The following is a 25,291-nucleotide window of genomic DNA, read 5'->3' as shown; positions in this document are numbered from 1 at the left end:
CCATTTCTTATGGCTTAAGGCTTAAAACCCTATTGTAGATCCGGGGTAATGCATAGTGCATAAAGGAATCAACCAATCTATATTCTTCTTTTCCATGGAATGGGAAAAAAGGAAAGATTCTGATTAGTTGATTCGCTTATACACTATGCGTTATGCAAAAGTGTGTGCTGCGGCCTTTAGTCCGGATCTACAATAGGTGTTTTAAGCCTTAAGCCATAAGAAATTGACCAATTACAGTCGAATCCGAGAAGAATAAGCGATTGTGATTCGCCCATTTCTTATGGCTTAAGGCTTAAAACGCTATTGTAGATCCGGACTTATCCCGGATCTACAATAGGTGTTTTAAGCCTTAAGCCATAAGAAATTGACCAATTACAGTCGAATCCGAGAAGAATAAGCGACTGTGATTCGCCCATTTCTTATGGTTTAAGGCTTAAAACCCTATTATAGATCCGGACTTACTCTACAATCTATCACGGAACAAGTCGGAATGAATTTTGATTAGAATTATTGAATTATTCCCTACAATTCTGTTGTGTATATTTCTATTTCCTATATTCTATATCTATTGTTTTGATATTTTGCTACTGCACATGAAAAGTCACCTTTATTATAGCTCCTCCACACAGCAACGCTTGCCACACGATAGACATTGGCATGGTAGCCAATCAATTTACTACTTTTCCATAAAAGTAAAAGAATGATTGGTTATCGCGACAACTTCCTGTAAGCGTTGCCGCGCCCAGTGTGCGGGAGCCATTAAGAGGTCTCTAATCTAGACGGTTCGCTCAGTTAAATGCGTCGACGCATTATTTCGTAGTGGTTCCAAGCATTTTCGTGAGAAAGCCGCCATTTGCACGCGCCATCTGGCACTCACGGCCAAGTATCGAATATATACCAGAGTATACTGCGAATTTAGAGTTTCCTCTCGTCGGAGACGGGATTATTATCGTCGGTGTTGTATAGAGGTACGATGGTTTTTGAAAGTACGTCTCTGTTTTCGGTAGCTTCAAGGTTCAAACTTATCCTGCATTATAATCGAGTCTCTATCTAGCCTGAATACGGTTCTTGGTTCGATTCGGTTTAGAATCAAGTTTTTTATGGGACACCGAATTGATTTCAGAATTAATAGTCGTAATACACAAACGCACACACACACTTTCGACTGATAATATTGCTCAATATGAATTAAATGCAGAATTTTAAAATACAACTATTTGGATGTATATATATATTTTTTTTTATTTTAGAAAAGAGAAAGAAGGAAAGAACACAAAAAGAGAGGGAGGGAGAGAGAGAGAGAGAGATTCGATGCCGCGATTGATCGAAGAACATCTTGATGATTTTGTGAAAAATTCCAGGGAAATACAAATTTTTTAATCTCTATTTTCTAGTTTTCTATATATGCTCGTTGTAGTGGTCAATATAAAAGCACACAATTTATGCAGTTGATCTTAAAAACGAAACGTTCACTGTGGCACTAGTGATATTAAAACTCAATTGTTTCGAAGTTGTAATATAAATGCAAAGGAAAAGGTGATTATGTAGCAGAAACTGCAGAACAAACAAAAACTACAGAATGTTCAGCAATACTATGATCAGCATTCAATTCTTCAATGATTAAGGTATTTTATTTTGTGTTATAAAGATTTTTTAAATAAATATAAGATATCTTTTATTTTTATTACATTTTGTTTATTAAAAATTTTATTAAAGATATCCCAGGAATAAATGAAGATATACATTTTATATAATCTTACAAAAAGGTTGAAAATAAGAAATATCAAGTTAAAATTTATCACATACTGAAGAGTCAGTATAAGTGATTCTAGTATAAGTGAAGAAGGAAAAAAAAAGAGAAAATGTCAAATCACGAAATCAATAAGCGTGATCACAACTACAGTGAATCGAAACCTCAACATGCCAACAATAGTACCAGTAACACTATTAGCAAAATATCTCAGACAGGGTCTGTTGTGGGTCAAATTCGAGACATAGATGAGCTGAAGAAGATTGCGCCTCGTGTTCGTTTACAGGATACTGAGAGCTTAAATGAGTTGACAAGGATTTCATCTTTAAGTAACAGCAAGTCGCAGCAAAATGATATATCCATTCTCGAAAGGACGCGGCAAGAATTAAGAAAATACTGCCGTACCTGTGCTGGCCTAAAACTGCCTTTGGTATAAACATTGTATATTATGATTATTATTTACATTTGGCTATTATATTGGTTATGCCATATAGCTATAGCTATTTTCACAACTAATTTATGTTGTAGGTGGACATCTTTAGTGAAAAGGGTATCAAATTGAGATTGAGCCAGCAAATCAAGCATCTCGAAGTTAATCCTTATGATAGTAGTCTGTCCACACAGATGTGCATGGACTGTATCTGTGACCTTAGAATGAGTTATAAATTTTTCATGCAGATAAAAAAAGCTGAGATAAAATTAAAATCTATCCATGTCAATCTCACAACTGATAATGCTACGAAGAAGGTAACATCGATCGATGATTCTTTAATAGTAAAAGAGGATAAGCAACCATCCTATTCAGGTATTCTTTGCATTTTTTATGTCTCTTTAATATATTTCAATTTACATTGAATAATTGTACGTTACATTAGATTATTCTTTGAAAGAACATTATCTATCTTGTGATTTTTAATATTTTTATTTAGATTTTGTTTTATAACAAGATTTTAAATAAAAACTTTACTTGTAAGTAATGCCTGTTTAAAATTATTTGAAGAATTTATCCATCGGCAGCTTTAAAGCTTTTCAAAAATTTGTTCTCGGAAATTATTTTAACTTTTCATTGCTTTTAACTGAAAATTGCTTAGATATGCTCATACTGATAGGAAAATCAAAATTGGTCAAAGAATTTATAATTCAAAGAAAGTTTGATTACCAAAAGTATCTCTCGATATATCATTTGTTACGTATCATAAAAGAGTTTAAAATTTTTTATAACTTAAAAATCTCATTTCTGGAACATGATAGTAAATTGCAATGCTTATTTAACAAAAAAAAAAGATAAAAATGTGATGACATATTGTGAAAACAAGGAAAATTCTTTCTTCTTTCCAGAAATAAAGCCAGAATATCAATTATCCTCTGCAATTCAACAAAATCCATCTTTATCATCAACAGAGCACGTAAACCAAGCAATTCCTGAAAATCAAATAGACGATTCTGTTCCCAAAATCTGTGCCATCTTTTCATTGAATGAATCAAAGATGGGACAGGACTTTGAAATTGAGAAGGAAATGGAGAAGGAAAAGGAAGAAGAAGAAGAAGAAGAAGAAGAAGAAGAAGAAGAAGAAGAAGAAGAAGAAGAAGAAGACAAGGACACCGAGGAGAAAGAGGTGACACAGGTAGGAGGAGGGATATTTGAGGAAGTGGCAGAAGGAGAAGATGAAGAATCTATTGAGGAATTTGATCCTGAAGATCCTGCGCTCCTGGTAGATGAAGAAGAAGAAGAAAAATCCCTAAAAACTGTCTACAATTATGATATGGCAGCAGATTCTTATGTGAGAGTGGAAGGAAATGAGGGAATTTCTGTGAAATCTGAAGTCTCCCAGACTTCAGAGGGTGAAAATCAAAGAGAGGGAATGTGGCAGCCAAATATCTTGAAAAGAAAATTAATACCAATGATATCGAATAATGGAGGAGAAGATGAGATTCAAAGTATAGTAGAGAAGCATAAAGTGCAGAAGTTAGATACGAACAGTCTCTTGAATATGAATAATCCTTCCGAAGAAGAAGGAATTATGTACGTAACTGTGAAGGGATCCAAACCGAACGAAATTCTTCTGGTAAAGGTAAGGATGTGAGCAAATAATTTTAAAAGAGAAAATTGTTGAAAATTACGTAAAATTGATTAAAATTTAATCAAATTTATTATATAGTTGTTTTTTTTATTTATTTTGACTTTCCCATTTTATTATTTTGTCGCCGAGAGATTATTTCTTTGTTTTTTTTCTTTTTACTGATTTTAACACGAATTGTTATATTTTATTTTCGGTCTTTTATCGATTATTAATTTCATTGTATCCCTACAAAATCAAGAAAAATTATAAATAATTCTTTCTTATGTTTCAAATTGTATTGCGTATTATATTGTAATTTACATTTGATTCCAATCTTAGTTCCACTATTTCTTTTTTATATTTTCATTTTTTGTTTCTCTTTTTTAACTTAATTTTAACTAAACTAAGAAGAAATGATCTTCTATCATTTTGAAATTTTCGCAATAGTTAACAAGATATTAATTGCTAAAAATTGCCGAAAATTAGTCTTCAATAATTTTTTACTCAAATACTATCAATTTTACAGAAAAACCGCAAAAGACGAAAATTATTTATTTTCTTCTCATAGGACTCTGCGAAGTTTTTTATAAGTTTTTATCAACTTTTTAGCACTGCATTTTCTCATTTTTACCAACATGAGAAAATACGGTATTAAAAAATTCTAAAAAAATTCTGAAAAAATTTTTAGAGTTCTATGAGAAGAAAATAAACAATTTTCTTTTGCAGTTTTTCTGTAAAGTTGATAGTATTTGAGTAAAATATTATTGAAGACTAATTTTCGGCAATTTTTAGCAATTAATATCTTGTTAACTATTGTGAAAATTGCAAAATGATAAAGGACTTTTCTTTTCAGTTTAGTCCATTCTGCCCCTGTACGAAGGACTTATCACTAATTTCCAAACACCCCGTATATTTGTGACTTCTTTCAGGTCAAGAAAATGGACAAACTCACGGAACCAAAGCGCGCAGTAGTGCCAGTTTCCGCTGATCTCAAGCCTGTTGAACGTTTTCTCAAACGTTACGAAACACTGACGAAGGATTTTTCATCTCGACGGCCCGACGCACGTGAACAAATAATTGAGGAACAAATCGAAGAATATAAAAAGAAACGAGAAAAAGTTCTTGGAAATCAGGCGGCGGTAACGCATACCGCGAACGAAACACAAAAGGAAGTTCAAGAAGAAGACATTTCTATCAAATCAAATTTTGAAAGGACAGAAGAAGAAATGATAGTTATAAAAGAAGAGGATGAAGAGAGAGAGACGAGGAAAGAGGAGAAAATGAAAGATAAGGAGGAAGAGGAAATGAAAGAAGAAGAGGAGAATGAGAAGCAGAAAGAAAAAGAAAAAATGGAGAATGATGTAAAGATTGAGAAAGGTCAAGAAAGGATTAGTGATAATACAGAAGAACATTTAAAGTTATCGAGAATGAAAAAATTGGAAGAGACAAAGCGGAAAAAGGAAAGCTTGCAAAAGGAACTAGACGAATCATGTAACGAAGAGAATTTAGAAAAATTAGCAAAAGTCTTGGAAAAAACAGAAAATCTGCAGGTAATTGAAATTTCATTATTAGACATTATTAAGATTACTACTTTATCTTATTTATCTCTCTTATCTATTTCTCCATCATCAATCGTAAAAACGGCCTTGAATCTTTAGCATCCCCGGTGTACAAAATTCTTTATTCACATTTATAATTTATTCCGGTTTTTTAATTTTGTCGTTTTACTTCAATTTCTTTTTTTTTTATTCTAGGAATTTCTAGAATATCTGAAGCAGCGTAAAATCATTCTTGCTCGCCTCAAGGACGAAGATATAATCTCCCTCTATGAAGCTCAATTCTCCACAACTATAAAATCATCATCTAAATCGCTTCCAGATCTTGTGGATACTCAACATCCTTCCGGTCTTCTTTTCGATCTTCTTTCCGACGAAGATAATTATTTAGAATGCGATTATTGTTCCGAAACCTTCCCCAACTGCGACCTTCTTGAAGGACACCTGAAATCTCACGACTACCGTATCCTTCATTGCTGCGATGATTGCGGAGAAGAATTTCAAACTAATAAAGCGAAAAGAAATCATAATATGCTTTGTGTGAAAAAATTTATTTGCAAATATTGCGAAATAGTCCTAGATTCCAAAGGAAAAAAACGTCAACATGAGCAAAAACACGTTGATACTCTTTATGGTCAACTTTGCGAGATTTGTGGTGAAAGATTCAAACATCAAGGAACTCTGGACCAGCATCAGAAGACGCAACACACGAGTTTGGAGAAGATTTATCAATGTCCGAAGTGTCCAAAAAAATTTGCTTTCAAACAAAAACTGAGCTTTCATCTAAAATCTGTTCACACTACTTTAAGAGCATATCTTTGCGAGGATTGCGGTGCGGATTTTAAGAATCCCGCGAGTTTAAGACATCATAGAATCAGAAAACATCAACCGGTTGGAAATAAGAGAGAATGTCCAGTTTGCAGAAAATTGGTGCCGTTTTACAGTTTGTCAAAACACATGCACACACACAAAGCTTACAGTATCCAGTGTCCACATTGCGACAAAATGTTCAAAAACAGCTCGACCTTGAAACAACATGTGAGAATTCACGAAGATCAAAGGCAGTTCCGTTGCGATACTTGCGGTGTTGGATTTAATCGGAGGGATGGTTTGAGGCTGCATTTGAGAGTGCACGAAAAAACTGGAAGTAGAGGGTTGAAAGAATGTTCCTGCCAAGTTTGTGGGGAAAAGTTCCCGAATCATTCAACTTTGGTAATTCACAGGAATAGAGAACATAAAGATGGAAAGCAGTATACGTGTCATATTTGTAATAGATCAATGATTTCAACGAGATCACTCGAGTGGCATATGTCGCATATTCATAACCAATTAGTACCAGGTAACATATATTTGATGCTGTTAAATGATTTATAAACACTAATTCTATCTATTAGGAATTTAAATAATGTTAGAATCACATTATTTAGTAGTCTTCGGTTTATAATACTTTATAGTATTATATATTATTAGTCTATAATTTTACGAGAATATTATTAGAGTTTAAAATAATTATAAAATATTTGCGAGAAATTTGTAGATAATATATGTGAAAGAGAATAAGTGATAAGAAAGAAAGAGAAAAAAACATTTTAATACACATTTTGGGTGGAATTTTCGATATAACAGAAAAATTATTTTTCTTGTAGGTATTACCCGCAACGAGTCTGGTTTGCTCGAAAAGAAACGGGTTTCCTGCTATCATTGCAATAAGACCTTTAAGACAGAGCTGATACTTCGTACACATATTAAAAATACGCACATGGAAAAGGATCCATTGAAATGCACCGACTGTGAAGATATTTTTAACTCCGAAGTGCGTCTGCGTCATCATTTGATGGTCGTGCACAATCGTCTCGAGGGTACTTTGGCATGTCCTCACTGTCCAAAACGATTCGTGAATCAATTACGGCTAAAGACTCATATGATCTCCCATTCTGAGGAAAGACCATATACTTGCGAGATTTGTGGTTTCAATTTGAAGACAAAGATTCAGCTGATTAAGCATCATCAAAATCGACACAGCGACGAGAGACCTTTGCAGTGCAAGTAAGTGAATTATTATACGTTTGTAACAGGAAAAAAATTGATTTTTTAAATTTTTATATACAAGATTACTTCAAAGTTATTTTATTCTTCTTAAAATATTCATATGACAAATAATTCGTCGTAATTTTTTCTGTAAAATATAAATATATTGAAAACGCACAATTAAAATACATTTCAAGTATTATTACGCATTCAATCAGAAAACCTGTATCTCTCTCGCGCGAGTATGATTTAATAACAGTTTGAAAGACTGCAATTCGTAATCGCTTGCGTCTTGTCAAAATGGAAAAGTTAAAAATGGTATTCATATTATATATATTTTTTATTTACGTATGATTACATTTATTTATTGTTTCAATATGTTTCAGATACTGTCCTTGGCGATGTAAGCAAGTGAGTGCTCTCGTTTGTCACGAGCGTACGCATACCAATGAACGCCCATATTCATGCAGCGTGTGCCGGCAACGTTTTAAATATCTCGGCGATAAAAACAAGCATGAACGTCGTCACGAGAGTCTCGGTGGTTCAGGTTTCAAGCGTATTGTACCCGGAAGAAATCTTAAACAGAAGAATTCGAATCCGGCGTGCGTCAATTCCGACGTCGAATCTGATCAGGACGATATCGTCAAGCGCTCGGTGAGTCAACTGGATATGCATGTTACCGAAGAGCAATTCGAGGAAGGACAAATGGTTAAATTCGAAGAAGTTAAGTTTGAAAATGGAGAGCAATACGAACATGTGTATGAGCAGGTAAGGCTCTTATTTAGTAGCTTTATTTTAACATTTCTGATTACTTTTGTCGGCGAGGAAATGTTGAAGAAAATATATGAAGTGTAGTCCTAATGAACAGATGAATCTTATTGGCTTTTTAAAATTTCTTTTGCGAATTTGATTGTTCTTTTAGGAGTATGAAGAAACTTCGAGAGAAGCATCGGAAGCTACCGAGTTAATTATGAACATAGAAGATTCCAATATGTACACTGAAGAAGTTACGGCCGATAGTATAGAGTCTGGCGCAGAGATCATAACAGATGAAATTATAACGAATGATATTTTGCAATCTGGCACTGCGGTGGTGCTACAAAGCGAAGACGACTCTGGGAAGATTCAAGTGATACCCATACCAGTGGTGTTATCTCTGCCCGACTTGTCCGATGCAAACACTGAAGTTAATCTCCCAACCGCATCAATCATGTATAACAATTAGATTTAACTTCACAGATTTTTTCCTGTAAATTGAACGTATTGATAAAAGATTCAAGAATTTTTAAGTTTTTGGACCCCATTTAATCTCCTTGATTGAATATTGTGGTAAATATATGTAAGTGATATCATGACGTAAAAGTAAAAAATTTTGATTTCTTGTAATTTCTATATAATTGAGTTCTAATTTTTATATATGTAACCACAGGAGAGAGATTCCGTTAAGTCTAGAAAATATGTGATATAACATTTCTTAAATTTGATGGAGTTTTCTAAATTTCATTTTCAAATTTTGTATTTTCAATTAGAAATGTTTTAAATCCTTATAAAGTTTTAACTTTTATATCTTTGGATCATTAAATTATAATGCAGGAATACATAAAATAATCTATCAGTATTTATCAGTATTTGTCTCATCAGTCAATCCGGACTTGAACAAATTTATGTATAAATACTGATATATGGGACCTACAGTTTAACGCTGGATGATTAAAAATCTCTTGATCATCAAATGGAGCTATTTTTGGTTTTTTTTTTAAACGCGAAAAATTACATATGTGGACGCAAGTGGGATTGAACCAAATCTATAGATCGCGAGTCAATCGCACTAAGCGGCAAGCCATACGACGCCTCGGATAGTTCCACACTATCACGAAACTAATGCCAGCGAAGACATTATTTCTAGGCATTTCTTCTTCTTCTTCCTCTTACGTTAGGTCTCAGGCCTGTGTTACATTTTTCTCATATGCTTGTGGCGCACATGCTGATTATTTAATTGCCACGAGCATATGGAACTTACTGTTTTAGTGCTGGTTTCGAACGGCAGATTTTTCGAGAGGTGTTTCTGTGGGCGAAGACACTCCCACACAAGAGATTTTCCAGCCTTTTTCGAGAGGACATACGAGCGTAAATATTTTGGTTCCTACCAGAATTGAATCTGAGATTTTTGATAGACCAATGCGCTACCTACCATGCCACGCTCGCGCTCCTCTCGCTATTCAAATAAAAATAAGTCCGTAAGACAACAAGATCTTAATAATCGTCCACGTTTTATGTCAACAGAGTCACTGCGAAATATTAACAGACGTAAATTCTGGTTCATTTAGCTATATTTACAGCGTTTTTCCTTTATTTCAAACTTTGAATGCATTTGTCCATTAATATATTTCAAATACAGGAAATACAGTTTAAAAGAATAGTTCTAATAGTAAGATTTAAATATTTTTACTACGCGCTCTTGTACTTTTTCCTTGCCCAAATTTTTTAAAATCTATCTCTACATATATATTATAGAAATTATTTATTCACTTAAATTCAGAAAATGTAACATACGGCTAAAAGAACAAACTTTTAGTATGTATTTTGCTAATGCTTATTATATTTTACAAAGATAGTTAAAGTGATGAATTCAGTTTATATGTATTAAGTCTTGAATAAAATGTAATGTACTATATAAGAAAATGCATATTTAAAAAAAATGTCACGGATTATTATTCTAACGTTCTTTCACTTTTTTCAGAATAAAAATGGATTTCTAAATAAAATAACCATATGTAAATCGATATATCTAATTTTACGAGAAAAAAATTTGCACTTTTATATATAATATGCATTTGCAAATATAAAAATTGAAGAGGAAAACAGGAGTTAAATATAGTGATGGATGTATATATATATATATATATATATGTTTTTTTTTTAGGAGGAAGATGATTATATATTAATAAAATTAATGAAAAAGGCACTTATAAGGTTAGAGAAATTGTTTTAAAAATAAGGGTACATACATAATGTATAATTAAAATTAACTTTATGTTAATATAATTATCATTTATGACAAAATGATAAATTTTACAGCTGAAAGAAAAGTGAAGAGACATCGGTACATATATGTATTTGTTTGCCGACGTTTTTTTGGCATTCCAATTTGAAATTAAAATTATAAATATATACGTCACTACTCGTTAAAGTGTAATTATTTGCTGCAGCTATGGATTATGACATAGCAATCAAGTTATCTCAATTTTTTTCTCTGCATTATTACATTCAAACAAATCAGTATTTCTCGACTTGTATACGACAAAATATATATATGAAATGTACGCAGAAGAGACTTTCTTTCAGATTTATAGTTGTAAATAGAAACAGCCGTAAATCGTGAATTATTTATAATCGTAATTATTTTACAATCGTATAACAATATTGTGTAATCTTGCAACGAAATATATTTTTAATGTTAGGAATTGAAACTTCAAATGTCTAGATTTAGTCATAGGAACTTGTGCATTTTTCTTCACTTTAAAAATCTAAAAATTTTTTATTTTTTAAATTCTTTAACCGCTGCAACAGAAATTATGCTGCAAAATATGTAAAAAAATTCAAGGAATATAAAAACATCAAGAAACCATTATGATCAATGTTTTATAATAACAAAACATTAAGCAATAATATGCAAATATATAAAAAAAATTTTAAACTTATAAATCAGATTCTTAAGAACATGTAAAGATTTGATTGTATAAATGTATCCAGTTTTGTCATTAATTAAGAGTTTAAAATTATTTCAATTATAATTATTAACAAGATATAAGATATAAGATAGACAAAAAATAACGTACGCAGGAGTACTGTTTAAACAAATCTTTTCATGAGAAACACATTGAATATATATATTTTTTATTATATACATTTATTCTCTATGTATTTATATAGAAAATATCAGACTCTTCGTACTTCATTTGTATAAAATAAAATTTTATATACAATAGAGGATTATTGTGAATATACCGGATGATGCATCCGAAAGAATACATTTCGTACAGCACAGAAAGGTTGCAAAAACACTATAGAAATATTTCATTGCAAGATTGCAATATTATGTATCATACAGTTATGTATAATTTAGTCTGTTAATTAAATGACTAAAAATTCGTAACGTTAGAATTTAGAAACGTCTGCCTGTCAAGGTAATATAAAATGTATCATCACGCAAAGCATAGTTTCGGTACGATGCACATATATTAGTGACAGTGTTATAAATATCTAATGATATTATACATTCGGTATTAGTAATTTAAACGGATAAACTTGAAAAAAACGTAGAGATTCAAAGTAAGATATAAAAATCTTGTCTTTTTTATATACCTTATAGTATATAAAAATAAATTTAATAAAAATAGCAATGTAACCGTAAATATTACGTTATATAATAAATAATCAAATATAGTCGCAATTACAGTATATGTTGTCATAGTATATGTATATTGAGAAACAAATTTAAGTTATGAAAAAATTATTTGAAATTAATCAGAAAAGTACATACATTTATTAGATAAGTAAATGCATATGATTTTATTTTAGTTATGTCAATGGCTATTATTGTATTTGTTAGTACATAAGGTTTTGTCAGTACTTGCTTAATAAATCAGAATTGAACTTGACAATTTTTTGTTGCCACAATTGCTATGGGTCTTGTAATTTTGCAATGTTTCTTTTTACAATGTTTTCACAAAATTACAACATGTTGTAATGTAGCTAAAGATTCTGTGCTGCATGAAATTCAAATGTGTAACGTTTGACATAAAGTTTGTAAGTAAAGTTTATTTAAATTTCAATGTAACTTACACATTTATTTGAATTAATATCTCTACTTCAAAATATTTATGAAGTCTTTCTGCGCTTATGCTTATTCCAATGATCGTATGTATCTTTGAAAATTCTTTCTAAGTAGAATCGGAATGTTCCTCTCGTCTCGAGAAAAAATAAAATTCTTTTATCTCTTTATTTTATTATTGATCGCGAAAGAATTGTATTGCAAATTCATGCCGATTTCATTATAAAAAAGCTATACATAAAGATATTTAAGTGCAAAAGTAATATAAATATTTTGGTCGATAAAATATTCAATGTACATTTCGCTAAGAATGCTACATGCACATTATTTTATCGATTACACTATTTATATCAAATTTTTGTTATTAAAAAACTTGAGACCTTTAGCATGCATTTGTAGAGAATAATGCACGTTCAAATTCTATTGATTTTCAACGAATTTTAATAGTTTGATATTAGTTTTAAAATAAAATAATATATTAATGTTCTGATGAACATGAATCAGATAAACGAATTGTATCTCCTTAAATATAGTTTTATAATCGGGATTTTTTTTTACAAAAAAAATCGATCTTTCTTTGTACAAGCTGTTCTGAATTAACCGCACTATCTTTTTTAATCTGAGTTGCTTTTCTAAATTACTTCTGAAATAATTTTTCAAATTTATCAAATCTTTGATAGAGGAGAAAGGAAAAACGATACTTCTTTCTCTTTTTCTCATATTTTTTTAAATATGTCAGTAGCCAAACTTCAAATTAAGGTTCGTCAAAATTCATTAAAAATCGTCCAAAGATCAAATTTTTAACGCTCATTAGAGTTCAAATTTTAATTTTTGTCTAAACTTTGGTAATATTGCACAAGTACTTGCCATGCTTTAGGTGCCATGAAACCATTCGGAGGATTCTGGCCTGTCTCTGCTAATCCTGCAAATAAAATAATTAATGTTGAATCATACGTACAAAATTTCGAATTTCAAAAGTTTCAGTATTATATACAATTTTTCAATTTTTTAAAACATCTTGAAAAAAAATATAACAAAAACATATTGAGATAATTTGTAGGATAAATTCTATAATGTTAATCGTATGAATATAAAGATCAGGCGTAAAATTTATATTTTAATTTTCTGTTTTATCTTCGCTTTTACCTTGCTGTACCTTGTGCTTATCTTTGTTTTTATATTATTTTATTATTAATATGTGTCTATTTTGCTTAATTTTGCTTTTAGTATTTATCTTTCACTAATCATTTTTCTTATATTGTTCATATATATTTTATAGAATATTAAAACTTATGTATTATAGAATATCATAATCAAAAACTCACCTCGCATCTTTGTTCCCGAAATAAATTCAAAATCTTGCTTTCGCTCAGGTTCGAAGAACGTCATTTTACCATTCCGTATATCATAAGCGGCCACTTTAAATGGAATGATCTCGAGATTATGAAGCCCTCGGGCCATGGAGAGTACTCTGGCGCCATGAGTGGGATCATACAAATTGCCGTCAGGCGTGGCATCTTTGTTTGGATGTGGTATACCCGCAGGATCCCTACCTACGATGTAAAAATTGGCGCCAGCGTTCATCCTAGCCTTTGCGTGCCATTGCACCTGCATAAAAACAATTGTGTTTAGTTCATTTATGTTACTCACAGTAAGTACAGTAAAAGATGCAAGGGATTACAACAGAAATAAAGTCAAAGTTTTGTTAGCAAACCGGCTGAAATTAAAAGTCAAATTATAACTAAAGCTAAGGCTCGTTAAACTAGTTACAATTTTCACCTCAATTGGTCCAGCATACATCATCGGGCTGGGAAAGATGGCTAGCAACGTAGAATTAGCATCCAGCACACCCTCGTCCAGAACGGCCTTATGCTGCAGAATCCTGGTGTATAGGGATACATCGTCTTCTTTCGTCCAGCCACCTAGCGGATGAAGTAGCAGCACAGGATTTTTGAAACCACGCTCCTCCAACAACAGTCTTTTTGTATCCTTATGTGATAAACAAGGTGATTTTCATTTATATGTTGTTATATGAAGGAAAACGATTTGCTTTGAACATATGATATACCTGCATAAGAAGCGCATGTCCATTGTGAATGGGGTTTCTTAGCTGGAAAGCAAATACAGCGTCAGCTTTCATTTTTCGACATCTGGCACGTATCTCATTTGGCGTGAGTCTGTATTTGTCGAGTCCATCGTACCATTTAATCCTCTCCAACACTTCAAGGTCGCCACCCATCAACCAGTCGCCAGAATCGTAAATCATCCTGACGTAGGGATGACCTAAGTTGTTAGTGCCAAACTGCCAACTGCAACGCTCCTCTTTTCGATGGAAATAAAATTCCGGTCTTCGTAGGATGGCCAAAGCTTTTTGTTTGTGCCTCAAAGTCACAGCAAGAGAATTTTCCAAACGGTTCTTATCAATCGTGCTTATTGCAAGGACAATTGGCACCGATTGGTTCACTTCTTTGCCATCTTCGAGCAAACACCGCAAGTGTTGAGCCTTAAAGAAAAGAAATTATAATGATTCAATGATTAAGTTGATAGATAAAATCACATCACTTAATTTTCAGGTAACACATATGCGGGATGTAATCATGTTTCAAGGTTGCTTCAAGTATACCTGAAGATATTGATGTTCCCTCATAAAACCTGTTAATGGTGTCGCCCATCCTTCTGCTAAAACTTGCAGCCATTGCACGTCGATTTCATTAATATCCACGCATTGTAGAGTTTCTGCTTCCATTTTTGCAAAAGCTAGCTTAGAATCCGGAACAAAAAGCTCCTTGATTAGATCTGATGGTTTTGCAAACGGCGGAATGATACAGTGCTTCTCTAAAAGCTCAATTACAGTCGAAGCAGACTCCTCAGGAGTGCAATTCTCGGTCTTTACAATTAAATCAGGTTTCGTGGGTCTCTCATACATTTGATCAATGCCAGTGAAACCTTTAATGGTACCCTGTCGCGCTTTTTTGTAAAGGCCTTTAGTGTCGCGAGCTTCACAAATTTGCAAGGGTGTATCTACAAATATCTCGAAGAAGGGCAAGTCAGCTTCTTTATGAATCTGCCTTGCCATCTGTCTATCTTCTTCAAAAGGTGACACGAAGCTGCAGAGACATATTTGTCCGCTGTCGGCAAAGAGTTTTGCTACTTCAGCCACTCTTCTAATATTTTCTTTTCTATCTTGCTTGCTAAAAGTTAGATTGCAATTTAGACCACTCCTAACGTTGTCGCCGTCTAGGCCGTAGGCAGGAATACCATGATTCACTAAAATTGCTTCCATTTGAAACGAGATGGAGGTCTTGCCAGCACCAGAGAGACCAGTTAGCCATACAGTGCAACCTCGAAAACCACGAATACAGCCTATAGCTTGTCCCCGTTTGGCTCTGGATACGTGATGCGCTTGCTCCGATACGTTTGCGCAGGTCTAAAAGAATTTTCAAAATTTTATAAAATATATTCAAGTTCAAACATTTTCACAATTTTATTATTTGGAAATAATTTCCTGAAGAAATAGAATGTAATTTGAAATATCAAAAGATTTAATGTGTTTGTTGTGTTTTTCTCAAGGAGAAACTATCTCATTTCGGACTAAATGCAAAAAGTTTGTCGTGAAATATTATCACTCTTAACTTGATATTTTTTGATGGACATGTTAAATTTATATAATTAGAGATTTCTACATTAATTTTTTGATTGATTAATACAATTCTTTTTAGTATAAGTGTCTGAAATTTGTGCTAACAATACTTGCTGTAATATTACATGTATTTTTACAGTTAAATAAATATTTATTTCAATATTTATCTATGCTCATGGATATGTTAATTTCAAAGAAAATTATTCAAAAAGAGAGGACAGGTATAATTACAATTTCAAATGAATCTTCGAAAATGAAACTTTCCATAAAAGGTTCGATTCCATGTTTTAGACAACATAGATTTCTTCATAATTTAATCAATTTCTCTTCCATATAGTGTCATCCATAACGAATCATCCTATATAAAATAAGACATTAAGTCTTTCGACAGACAAACAAGGTATTCTTATTTTTTTCAAATTTAATTTTGTACCATGGTTAAACAATAAAATATTTAAATCTAAAATCTGATTGTTCCTATTTATATCTGTACTCTTGTACTTTTTGTATTTAAGATAAATACAAAATATATACATACATGCATATATTTTGAAGAAAAAGATGAAAAAAAAAAGATAATAAAAAATTAATTTGGTACATATGAAATACAGTAGATATCAAGCTAAAGAGAATTATATACGTAATCCATACAAAGCAAATATAAACCTTGTTTTATAGGCTTTATTATATAATTTTAATCTAATCATGCTGTACGAGGCGAAAGAAGTGATATTGCATGAAATAAACGTACCATCAGCTTTTTATTTGGTGGCGGTGCGATACTCTGCTCGGCATTACTCGACGACATGATTGCAGCTGCTGGCAGTTACAAGTTTATGAGCATATACGTGGCAATTGTGTTAAATGCGATCGAAGGCGACAAGTACGATAACGGATGACGGTTTGTAATTCCATGTTGACAATCACCGACGTTGATTGCATTGCGTTGCGATTCACTAAGCTGTCTTCGTCTTCTTCATCCTTGATTCGCTCCGATTCCGTCATCGGAGTCGATTAATAACCAGATATAAGATTCATTAAATTGTACTGTACTGCATCAATAATGCTACGAAAGTAGCGCAAAGATATTAACCATATCGAAACCTGAGTCAAAAGGTGAGAACGAGACCATTCATCATTGTATGGGCATCGCCATATTGAAAATTAGACCCTAGATACTAGCACTATCTGAATTTAAGGAGCAAAACTACTTAAATATATATGAATCATTAGTGAATTGAGACAACTTTTAATTAGTATTTTTAATAATTTCTACACTTTTAAATTGATTTGCTATATTTTTTTTACAAATGATGCAAGGCGATTTCATCATTTTTATAATTAAATTTATTAATTATTGTTAGAAACTATAACACTCTAATAAATGCTTTTACCGACGGTAGGGAAGAAGAGAATGTAATACCTCCTAAGTTCAGAGGTGCTAGTTGGTCTGTTTTCTGTTCCTGCACTAGACTGTTCTAAAACTATCTTTCTCGCTTTAAACAAATATCAAAAGTCTCACTTTAAGTTCCAAAAGTGTACACTAGTTCATCCACAGAAGACAGACGAGTAGACCTAGTATTTAATATGGCGCAGGCCATATGATATATGATAACATCGTCGTAACGATTGTTCTCAAGCTATTTTCTTTAGGTTAGGATTTCTTATTTTTAATCTTATTATCTCGTAATTACATTTGTTATTAATCTTTGTATGTAAATATTTGACATACAGTGCATCATTGTTGCTACTATTAACATGCGACTGTCAACTCGATTTAATTTTTTTTTAGATTCTACGATCTCTATAATTACTTGTTCCTGAATAAGAGACTGTCAAGTGCTATCTCGTGCTCATTTCTCAGTGTGGTATAATTGAGTTGTAAAATATTTGCAAATATGTTCCCCTTACACATATTATCGAAGTAAGTACATTTGCACTATAATATTGAAATTAACAGATAGTTAAAAATATTGTGTATTAAGATGTCTGTCGAGAAAGTTGTCTATGGCTTAATGTGTAGAATTTTTATTATAATAAGCATATAATAATGAAATATTGTATAATTGAACATGATTATATATCTTCAAGGGTAATGAGTCGTATAGTTATTTTCAATTTATATTTTATCTACATAGTTTGTCATTTAAAATTTTTAAATTAAACTAAACTAGATCTTTATTTTTTTATATACATACGTGCAGTTATGCTGTATAAAATGATTTATTATATTATTATTGATTTATGTTTTTATTAGACTTGTATTATCCTATATAAAATACTATCTATGAATTTATAAATTTTGTTATTATATCAAGAAATATATTTCACAGATGTAATATAAGATCCTCAAGCGGAATATTATTTCAATGGATAAATATTTCCACAAGATTGTGCTCTTCATCTTCATCATCATCAGATTCATCAGATTCTGATTCTGATTCTGAAAAAACAAAACCAAAGGCAACGCATGTTAAAAGTGCAAGTTCTGCAAGTGCAACATCAGATAACAAATATGATTTGGAAAACTTTTTGAATAACATGATACAAGTAAATTATGAGATGTTTGTGTAATATCTATTTTAAATTCTGTTAAATCCAGAATATATTATTTTATCTCTATTAGGAATCTCTATTATTTTACTCTATATTTAGTAAACTATACAGAGATATTAACAATAAAAGTTCTTACTTTAAAAAAATAATAAAAATAATAAAAATTTTCTTTTTTAAAAATGTTCTAATATTTAAAAATAATTTTTTTTTAATTATTGCATTTAAGAACACAGAAATCAAACTGAGTATTTAAATAATAATTATGCTAAATTGTGTTATATTTTAAAGTAAAATGTTAATACATTTAAAAGTAATATATAATGAGATATTTTTTAGAGACAAATGTAAGCTAGTATATACTTTAATGAAGATATCTGTTATTATTTTCTTAGACGAGAAAGACGCAGAAAACTATTGATGTTGCCATGCAACCTAAAAAGAAGAAGGATAAATCAAATAAAAAACATGAATCTTTTGGTAACTTTATCTATTGATAATTCTATCTTTGTGCAGGTTCTCGTCTTGCCTAATATGTTAAATTATTTTTTTTTGTAGAAAAGAAAATTGTAAGTGCGGCAGAAGGTGTGGCTAACGTGCTTGGTGGAGATAAAACCAAAACAACGTCAGATTTGCTTGAAAAAGTTCTTGCATCTAGAGTAACAGCATTAAAAGAAGAACAGGGAAGCACGTATGTAGATATATTGTTGCATCACTGAGTACAATAAATTATATATATTACATATAGTAATATGTATATGTTTACACATATACATTACTTGTAATTCTATAAGTTTTTTTTTTTAATATTTTTATGATATAATTTTATTTAACAGTAAAATGCAGAAAAATGTTAAACAATTGGCAAATTACGATGTAAAAAAAAGTTCCCAAGACGAACATTTAGAAAAAAAGTCTATAATACAAACCCTGCTGGACGAATATAATAACCAACCAATAAAGAAAGTAATTGAAAATAGTGTATCAAGAAAGTTATTACAAAGTGTTAAAGCATCTAAAGAGAAGTTACAGGATACTGATAAAACAACACCTCATACCAGGTATTGCACGAAATATAATATTAATTATTATATTATAGAGATTAAATCCATTCATTTATACAAATATCATATGGTATTATTTATTATATTATATTATAATCTAACATATTTAGATATTTTAATATATTTTAAATATATATTTAACGTAATTTTTAATTGATTGTTATATGATAGATTCAAAGATATCGATTTATGGAATGGAAAGCCTAGTGACATTTTTGAAAGTATGAATGCCGCTTCACCAAATATACCGGAACTGAAAACATGGGCGGCATTAGAACAAAGAGAATTAAAAACATTAACAACTTATCCACCTGCCAATGTTTTTCAAGAATTAATTCTTTGGACGGAGCAAGGAAAATTATGGAAATTCCCTATTGACAATGAGCAAGGTTTCTACTACACGTACTTATATATTATGTTCTTCTGGCACTTGGAAAAACTGAGTTTAATTTCTATATATTTCAGGAATGGAAGAAGAGCACAATGTTCATTTCTCAGAACATGTCTTTATGGAACGTCATCTAAAAGGATGGTGTCCTAAATCAGGACCAATTCGTCATTTTATGGAATTAGTATGCACTGGACTTTCAAAGAATCCATATTTGACAGTTCAAGAGAAAATTGGACATATTATGTGGTATAAAGAATACTTTGAATCTAAACAAGATTTGTTGCAAGAAGTAGGAGCAATTCAGCAGCCATTCTCTGACAAAATAAAAGAAATTACAAAATAAAATAACGTATATGTTAGTATATTCTACAATTTTAATGTATTTCTTATTTCCAAATTTCTCCTTTTACATCCCCATACATAAATATATTATAAATGTTCTTTAAAATGTACAAAATGCAATTTTATTATTGACATGCAAAAATGTTTAACTCTAAATTATAAATATGAATCCTCATAATCTTCAATTAGTAAGTTTTTATCTACAGATAATTTCATTTGTATACTGTCATTCACAGGATCCATTGATAATATCACAATTCTGTTTACAACTAGCAATCCAGGATTATCCATACTTTGATGTAAAATTAAATCGATTTCATCTCCTATTTTCATCTGTTAAAATTATTCCATGTATAATTGTACAAGATATAAAGATAATAATAATCTTACTAAGACTATATCAACAGGTTACAGTTTTATTACAAAAATAATAAACTTACCTCTTTAGATTTCTTTAATACTTTATTTCCATTTATACGAATCTTGCTTGAATAAAAGGCCTCGTCAATTTTACTAAGAAAAATGTGAAGTAAATAAAATTTAAATAAAAATATAAATTATGAAGCAATGTTAAATTTGTACAAATATAGTACACAAATAAAATTAGACATACTTGCGAGAGATTCCAAATCCAGCTTTGGAAATGGTATCTAATCGAATAGAAGATATTCTTACTTTGACAACTTTTGAACCTATGAGAGTTTCCTTCTCATCATCTTTTTCTTTTTCCTCGTCAGAATCCTCATTCTCATCTTTTTTCTGCAATATATTTTCAAAGAGAATATATTCATCTGTGTTTAAAAGCTTACCGGAGGAACAAACAAATGGAAGATATTAAATAGGTCATATTAAGGAAAAGAAATTAAATAAATTATATTAATTACAATATTAGCAGCCTTCTCTTTGGATTTGAATCTTTTTGCTATGTACAAGTGACAATGATTTTGTACACTATTTGGTTTTGCATCGCCATTACAAAAGAGATTTGATTGTAAAGGATCTCGTAGGCGACAAAGTGTACGCGCATTGTAACACACCGATCTCCTAATAATATTAACTGTCACTTTGGATAACATAACAACTTATCCAATCACAATTTGGAATATCTACTTATTGGTTAGATAACCTTTCACAATGGAGCAAACGTGTTTAATTGTATCGAGTTCTTTTCCTGTCGTATATTTATTGAAAAAATGCAAAATATGGGCGTTTTTAGCCATAAAATATTATAAACATTAATTATTCATCCTTAATTATCTCAACTTTTAAGATTAATCGCTAAATTAAGAGATGTAAGGGGCTCCGTACAATAAAAGAAATAGGGAACAGAGAATAAAAATTTCAACCTATCAGAAATCATGTCAGTGGAATACGCAGGTGTATTTCACAATACATGATTTCTAATAGGTTGATGTTCTTATTCTCTGTTTTCTGTACCTTTTATTGTGCGGAGCCCCTAAGTTTACTTTGTATCTGTACTCTACGGAAAGAGTGTACAATGGACTTATCATTCTTCCTCTTTTTCTTTCCAATGTCTAATTTTATATATCCATCTTATTTTGAGTGCAGAAAGCGCGACGCAATGTAATTATAAAGAACAATGTAATTATAAAGAACTATCTATCACTGCATCCATCAGCAACAAGATAGTATTATACCTTGGAGATTTCTAAATAAGAAAGCAATCCGTGACGAAAATAAAAACCAGAGCATAAAAATCGAATGTAGGGAAAAGTAACGATAAAATCGTAAACGATAATTCATCATTCAGCTAGGTTTGCCTAAAAAATCTTTATATCTTTTCTAAACATATATATACATATTTATATCGAAAATTATGGAGATTAAATAATTAACATTTTTTTAGACTAATCTATTAAATTATAGAAATTACAAAATTACTATATAAAATATATGTAGTTCATATATATGTATATATTATATAAACTATCGAGTGCGAGCGTGGCATAGCAGGCAGCGCATAAGACTGCTACTACTACTATACCAGAGATTCCGAGTTTCGATCAGGGATGCCAGACCTTTCGATCTCAGGCAGAACCAAAAAAATGTTTTTGAACGCTCGCAGCCCTTTCTCGGAAGGCAATAGCAAACCACCGAGAGTATCTTTGCCAAGAGCACTTCTGTTCAAGCCTTGTGTCCACGATGCTAGAAATCGGTCCGAGATCTCGGATGAAGAAAGCATTGACCAATCGCAATGGTCATGTGATCAAATTGTTCAAATGTGATACTAGACAGGGTGGCACCCAGTTGGACACGGCTCAATTGAACACGAGTCACTCACAGCGCTTGAAACTACAAAGCTCCTAAGCACCGGTCGCTGTGATTGGTGGTGTCCAATCGAACCGTGGTCAATCGGGATCACCCCTTTTGACATTAAGTACATTTTTTTTCATGACATTGGTAATTACCAATTGGTATAGCGCTATGTCACTAAAAAAACATGTGTTTAATGTAAAAAAATCATTTTAAGAAATCATTCATATAATATTAAAAATTCATATTATGAAGTATGTTATGAATTATCTCAAAATTTAAACTCATTTAAAAATTCATATTATGAAGTAATGTTATGAAGTATGTTATGAATTATCTCAAAATTTAAACTCGTGCTTTGCGGATCACAAGTCGAAGATACGTACATTCCGCTGTATTTTATATTAAAGTTGTTTAAAAACTTGCACGCTTATAAAAGGTTACGTTAAGTAGATCCTAGTCCAATATTTGTATTTACTTTTTGCAATCGAGTGGGACCTCAAAAGATTGTTCGTGTCTTAAAAAATTTAAAAGAAGGTTTCATTATTTTTACACTCGCTTTTTATCCAAAATTCACAAAAAAATTTGAAAATTATGACGATTTTTCAAGTCGAACCTTCCACCGTACTTTCGAAACCGATCGAGTATAAAATCTGAAAAAAAAATGTTAATCGGAGATATTCAATTTTTGTATTATGTGTAATGTTAATCATTTTTTTCGTATATAAACGAACATATATTTTTATTTTCATTTATAGAAATAAAACATGTAATATGTAAATATGAAAATATAATAAACTTGAAAATATAATAAACTTGAAAAAAATTGTCATGTATTTATTACGTATCGGCGTCTTGTTACTATTCGTATACGACATATATGAGAAAAGTGTGTACTAGTGATAAATGTAAAATAAATGTGAATTAAATCTAAAATAAATATTAAAGAAACGTGAAAAGAATATATATTTAAGTTAAATTACGTGTGCATGTATGTTACAAAAAACTATAATAAATGTGGAATAAATGTAAAATAAATGTGAATTAAATATAAAATAAATAGTAAATGAACGTGAAAAAAATATTTGTTATATATATATTACAAATGACTAATAAATGTGAAATAAATGTAAAATTATTAATTCGAGGAGTAGAAAGTAATGTTCTAGGATCACTAGGTAAAGTCGAATGACCCCCCGATGATTTTAATATTTTCAATAAACCTCTTAGTGCACTATGACTTATATTATTAGTAATAGCCCATAAACGTAAATCTTTTTTAAAGTCATTTTCGTTATTATTGTTGCTAATTGAGGAATTTAAACTTTTTACACTGCTACAAGACATATTTGGTGAACTATCATTAAAATGATTATGTGTATTAATAGAAATATTTTCTAAAACATCATCAGAAATCTCATTAAAATCAATATCATCGTTGTCATTATTATTAGTTTCAGTATTGATATTATTAGTATCATCGTTATTGTCAATGTTATTATTAATATTTGTAGTATTCTGCAGTTGTGAAAGTTCTAATAAAATAGCTGTATTGTGACGTAACTTTCTATAAAATGTTGTTTTTGAATGTTCCATATTTTTATACAATATAGTAATTAATAAAAGATAAATAATGTTAAATAAATAATGAATATACGATATACAACACTACTATACATACAACTATTATACATATGCATATAATATTCGATTACTACATGTTTTCGAAGACAATATATTATTAGATATGCAACTATATACTGATTTGGGATAACGAAAGTACAAACTACAAATATTTAGTTAATTATGTGCAAGATATTAAGATTCGAGAAAAAGTGTAAAACAAACCTATAAAACACACAGTACATGGAATAGAGAATCAACATAGAAAATTCTGTTAGATAGACTTCTTCCACATAGAAAATTCTTCTTCGTGTCCTCTGGATTTATGTTTTACTTCAGTGGATTAAATTATCATGATTTCTTGGACGAATGTGAAATTATAACTGTCTCCTTGAGGACAAAGATGGCGGAAAACATACAAGATCGAGACGCGTGGTCACGTAACTGGTCACATGACTATGAGGAAGAATTTACTCTGATTAATCACAGATCGCAGCACAGGCGTACAGTGTCCTCTGCTGAAAAGAATATTCCTAGAACATTCAAAATGTTCAATTAAATTTTGAATGTTTTAGGAATATTTTATAAATATTCAATATGAATATTCTCGGAAAAGAATATTGATACGGACATGGAATATTCATAGAATTTTGTGTGCTATCTGGGTTAGTTGACACATGAATTTTAAATTAAATATTTTTTAAATGTTTAATAAATGTTTTTTTTGCAATGGTAACCTACAAATGTAAAATCAAAATGAAGAAAAAATATTTAAAAAACATTTAATCAATGTGATCTGCTGATTGGGCACCCGATCATTGAATAATTTTTTACTCAAATACTATCAACTTTACAGAAAAATTGTAAAAGACAAAAATTATTTATTTTCTTCTCATAAAGTTCTAAGAATTTTTTCAGAATTTTTTCAGAATTTTTTAACACCGTATTTTCTCATGTTGGTAAAAATAAGAAAATGCAGTACTAAAAAGTTGATAAAAAATTCTGAAAAAATTCTCAGAACTTTATGAGAAGAAAATAAATAAATTTTGTCTCTTGCAGTTTTTCTGTAAAGTTGATAGTATATCAAACATATAATATTACATATGATATTATCGATGCGTTGCAGCGCGATTGCATCTTCCGCGCCACTTCTACAGTTTACTGGTATTGTGGATT

General features: G+C 30.7%; 4 protein-coding genes across 7 annotated transcripts; 2 read left to right on the top strand and 2 right to left on the bottom strand.

The window, feature by feature from the left end:
- Positions 1 to 808: 808 nt before the first annotated feature.
- Positions 809 to 8,744, top strand: LOC108759646 (uncharacterized). 3 transcript variants are annotated; one of them, XM_018505175.1, is made up of 10 exons: positions 809 to 968; positions 1,251 to 1,625; positions 1,717 to 2,180; positions 2,279 to 2,555; positions 3,089 to 3,822; positions 4,740 to 5,360; positions 5,565 to 6,705; positions 7,013 to 7,412; positions 7,781 to 8,162; positions 8,317 to 8,744. In XM_018505175.1, the coding sequence occupies exons 3-10, from the start codon at positions 1,863 to 1,865 to the stop codon at positions 8,617 to 8,619; spliced, it is 4,176 nt and encodes a 1,391-aa protein (XP_018360677.1). In that variant the 5' UTR covers positions 809 to 968; positions 1,251 to 1,625; positions 1,717 to 1,862; the 3' UTR covers positions 8,620 to 8,744. The 3 variants fall into 3 exon arrangements, with proteins under 3 accessions (XP_018360677.1, XP_018360678.1, XP_018360676.1); XM_018505176.1 differs by having other exon boundaries at positions 809 to 990; positions 1,726 to 2,180; XM_018505174.1 differs by having other exon boundaries at positions 809 to 990.
- A 3,975-nt stretch (positions 8,745 to 12,719) lies between these two features.
- Papss (3'-phosphoadenosine 5'-phosphosulfate synthase) lies at positions 12,720 to 17,014 on the bottom strand. The gene is made up of 6 exons (XM_018505135.1): positions 16,620 to 17,014; positions 14,852 to 15,655; positions 14,297 to 14,731; positions 14,008 to 14,217; positions 13,554 to 13,836; positions 12,720 to 13,150 (listed from the first exon to the last, which is right to left on the bottom strand). The coding sequence occupies exons 1-6, from the start codon at positions 16,674 to 16,676 to the stop codon at positions 13,053 to 13,055; spliced, it is 1,887 nt and encodes a 628-aa protein (XP_018360637.1). The 5' UTR covers positions 16,677 to 17,014; the 3' UTR covers positions 12,720 to 13,052.
- A 434-nt stretch (positions 17,015 to 17,448) lies between these two features.
- mRpS31 (mitochondrial ribosomal protein S31) lies at positions 17,449 to 20,287 on the top strand. 2 transcript variants are annotated; one of them, XM_018505170.1, is made up of 8 exons: positions 17,449 to 17,521; positions 17,661 to 17,792; positions 18,202 to 18,418; positions 18,817 to 18,901; positions 18,980 to 19,112; positions 19,258 to 19,482; positions 19,657 to 19,874; positions 19,951 to 20,287. In XM_018505170.1, exons 2-8 carry the CDS (start codon positions 17,767 to 17,769, stop codon positions 20,217 to 20,219), a joined length of 1,173 nt encoding a protein of 390 aa, XP_018360672.1. In that variant the 5' UTR covers positions 17,449 to 17,521; positions 17,661 to 17,766; the 3' UTR covers positions 20,220 to 20,287. The 2 variants fall into 2 exon arrangements, with proteins under 2 accessions (XP_018360672.1, XP_018360673.1); XM_018505171.1 differs by having other exon boundaries at positions 18,980 to 19,116; positions 19,268 to 19,482.
- Positions 20,288 to 20,374: 87 nt separating this feature from the next.
- On the bottom strand, positions 20,375 to 21,477 carry LOC108759644 (uncharacterized protein C6orf203 homolog). The gene is made up of 4 exons (XM_018505172.1): positions 21,103 to 21,477; positions 20,832 to 20,977; positions 20,659 to 20,731; positions 20,375 to 20,551 (listed from the first exon to the last, which is right to left on the bottom strand). Exons 1-4 carry the CDS (start codon positions 21,292 to 21,294, stop codon positions 20,375 to 20,377), a joined length of 588 nt encoding a protein of 195 aa, XP_018360674.1. The 5' UTR covers positions 21,295 to 21,477.
- Between the last annotated feature and the right edge of the window lie 3,814 nt (positions 21,478 to 25,291).

This window comes from Trachymyrmex cornetzi, unplaced genomic scaffold, assembly GCF_001594075.2.
Source record: "Trachymyrmex cornetzi isolate Tcor2-1 unplaced genomic scaffold, Tcor1.1 scaffold20, whole genome shotgun sequence".
NCBI classification, from domain to species: domain Eukaryota; kingdom Metazoa; phylum Arthropoda; class Insecta; order Hymenoptera; family Formicidae; genus Trachymyrmex; species Trachymyrmex cornetzi.
The sequence above is the reverse complement of the archived record's forward strand: the minus strand, read 5'-3'. Positions and strand labels throughout refer to the sequence as shown.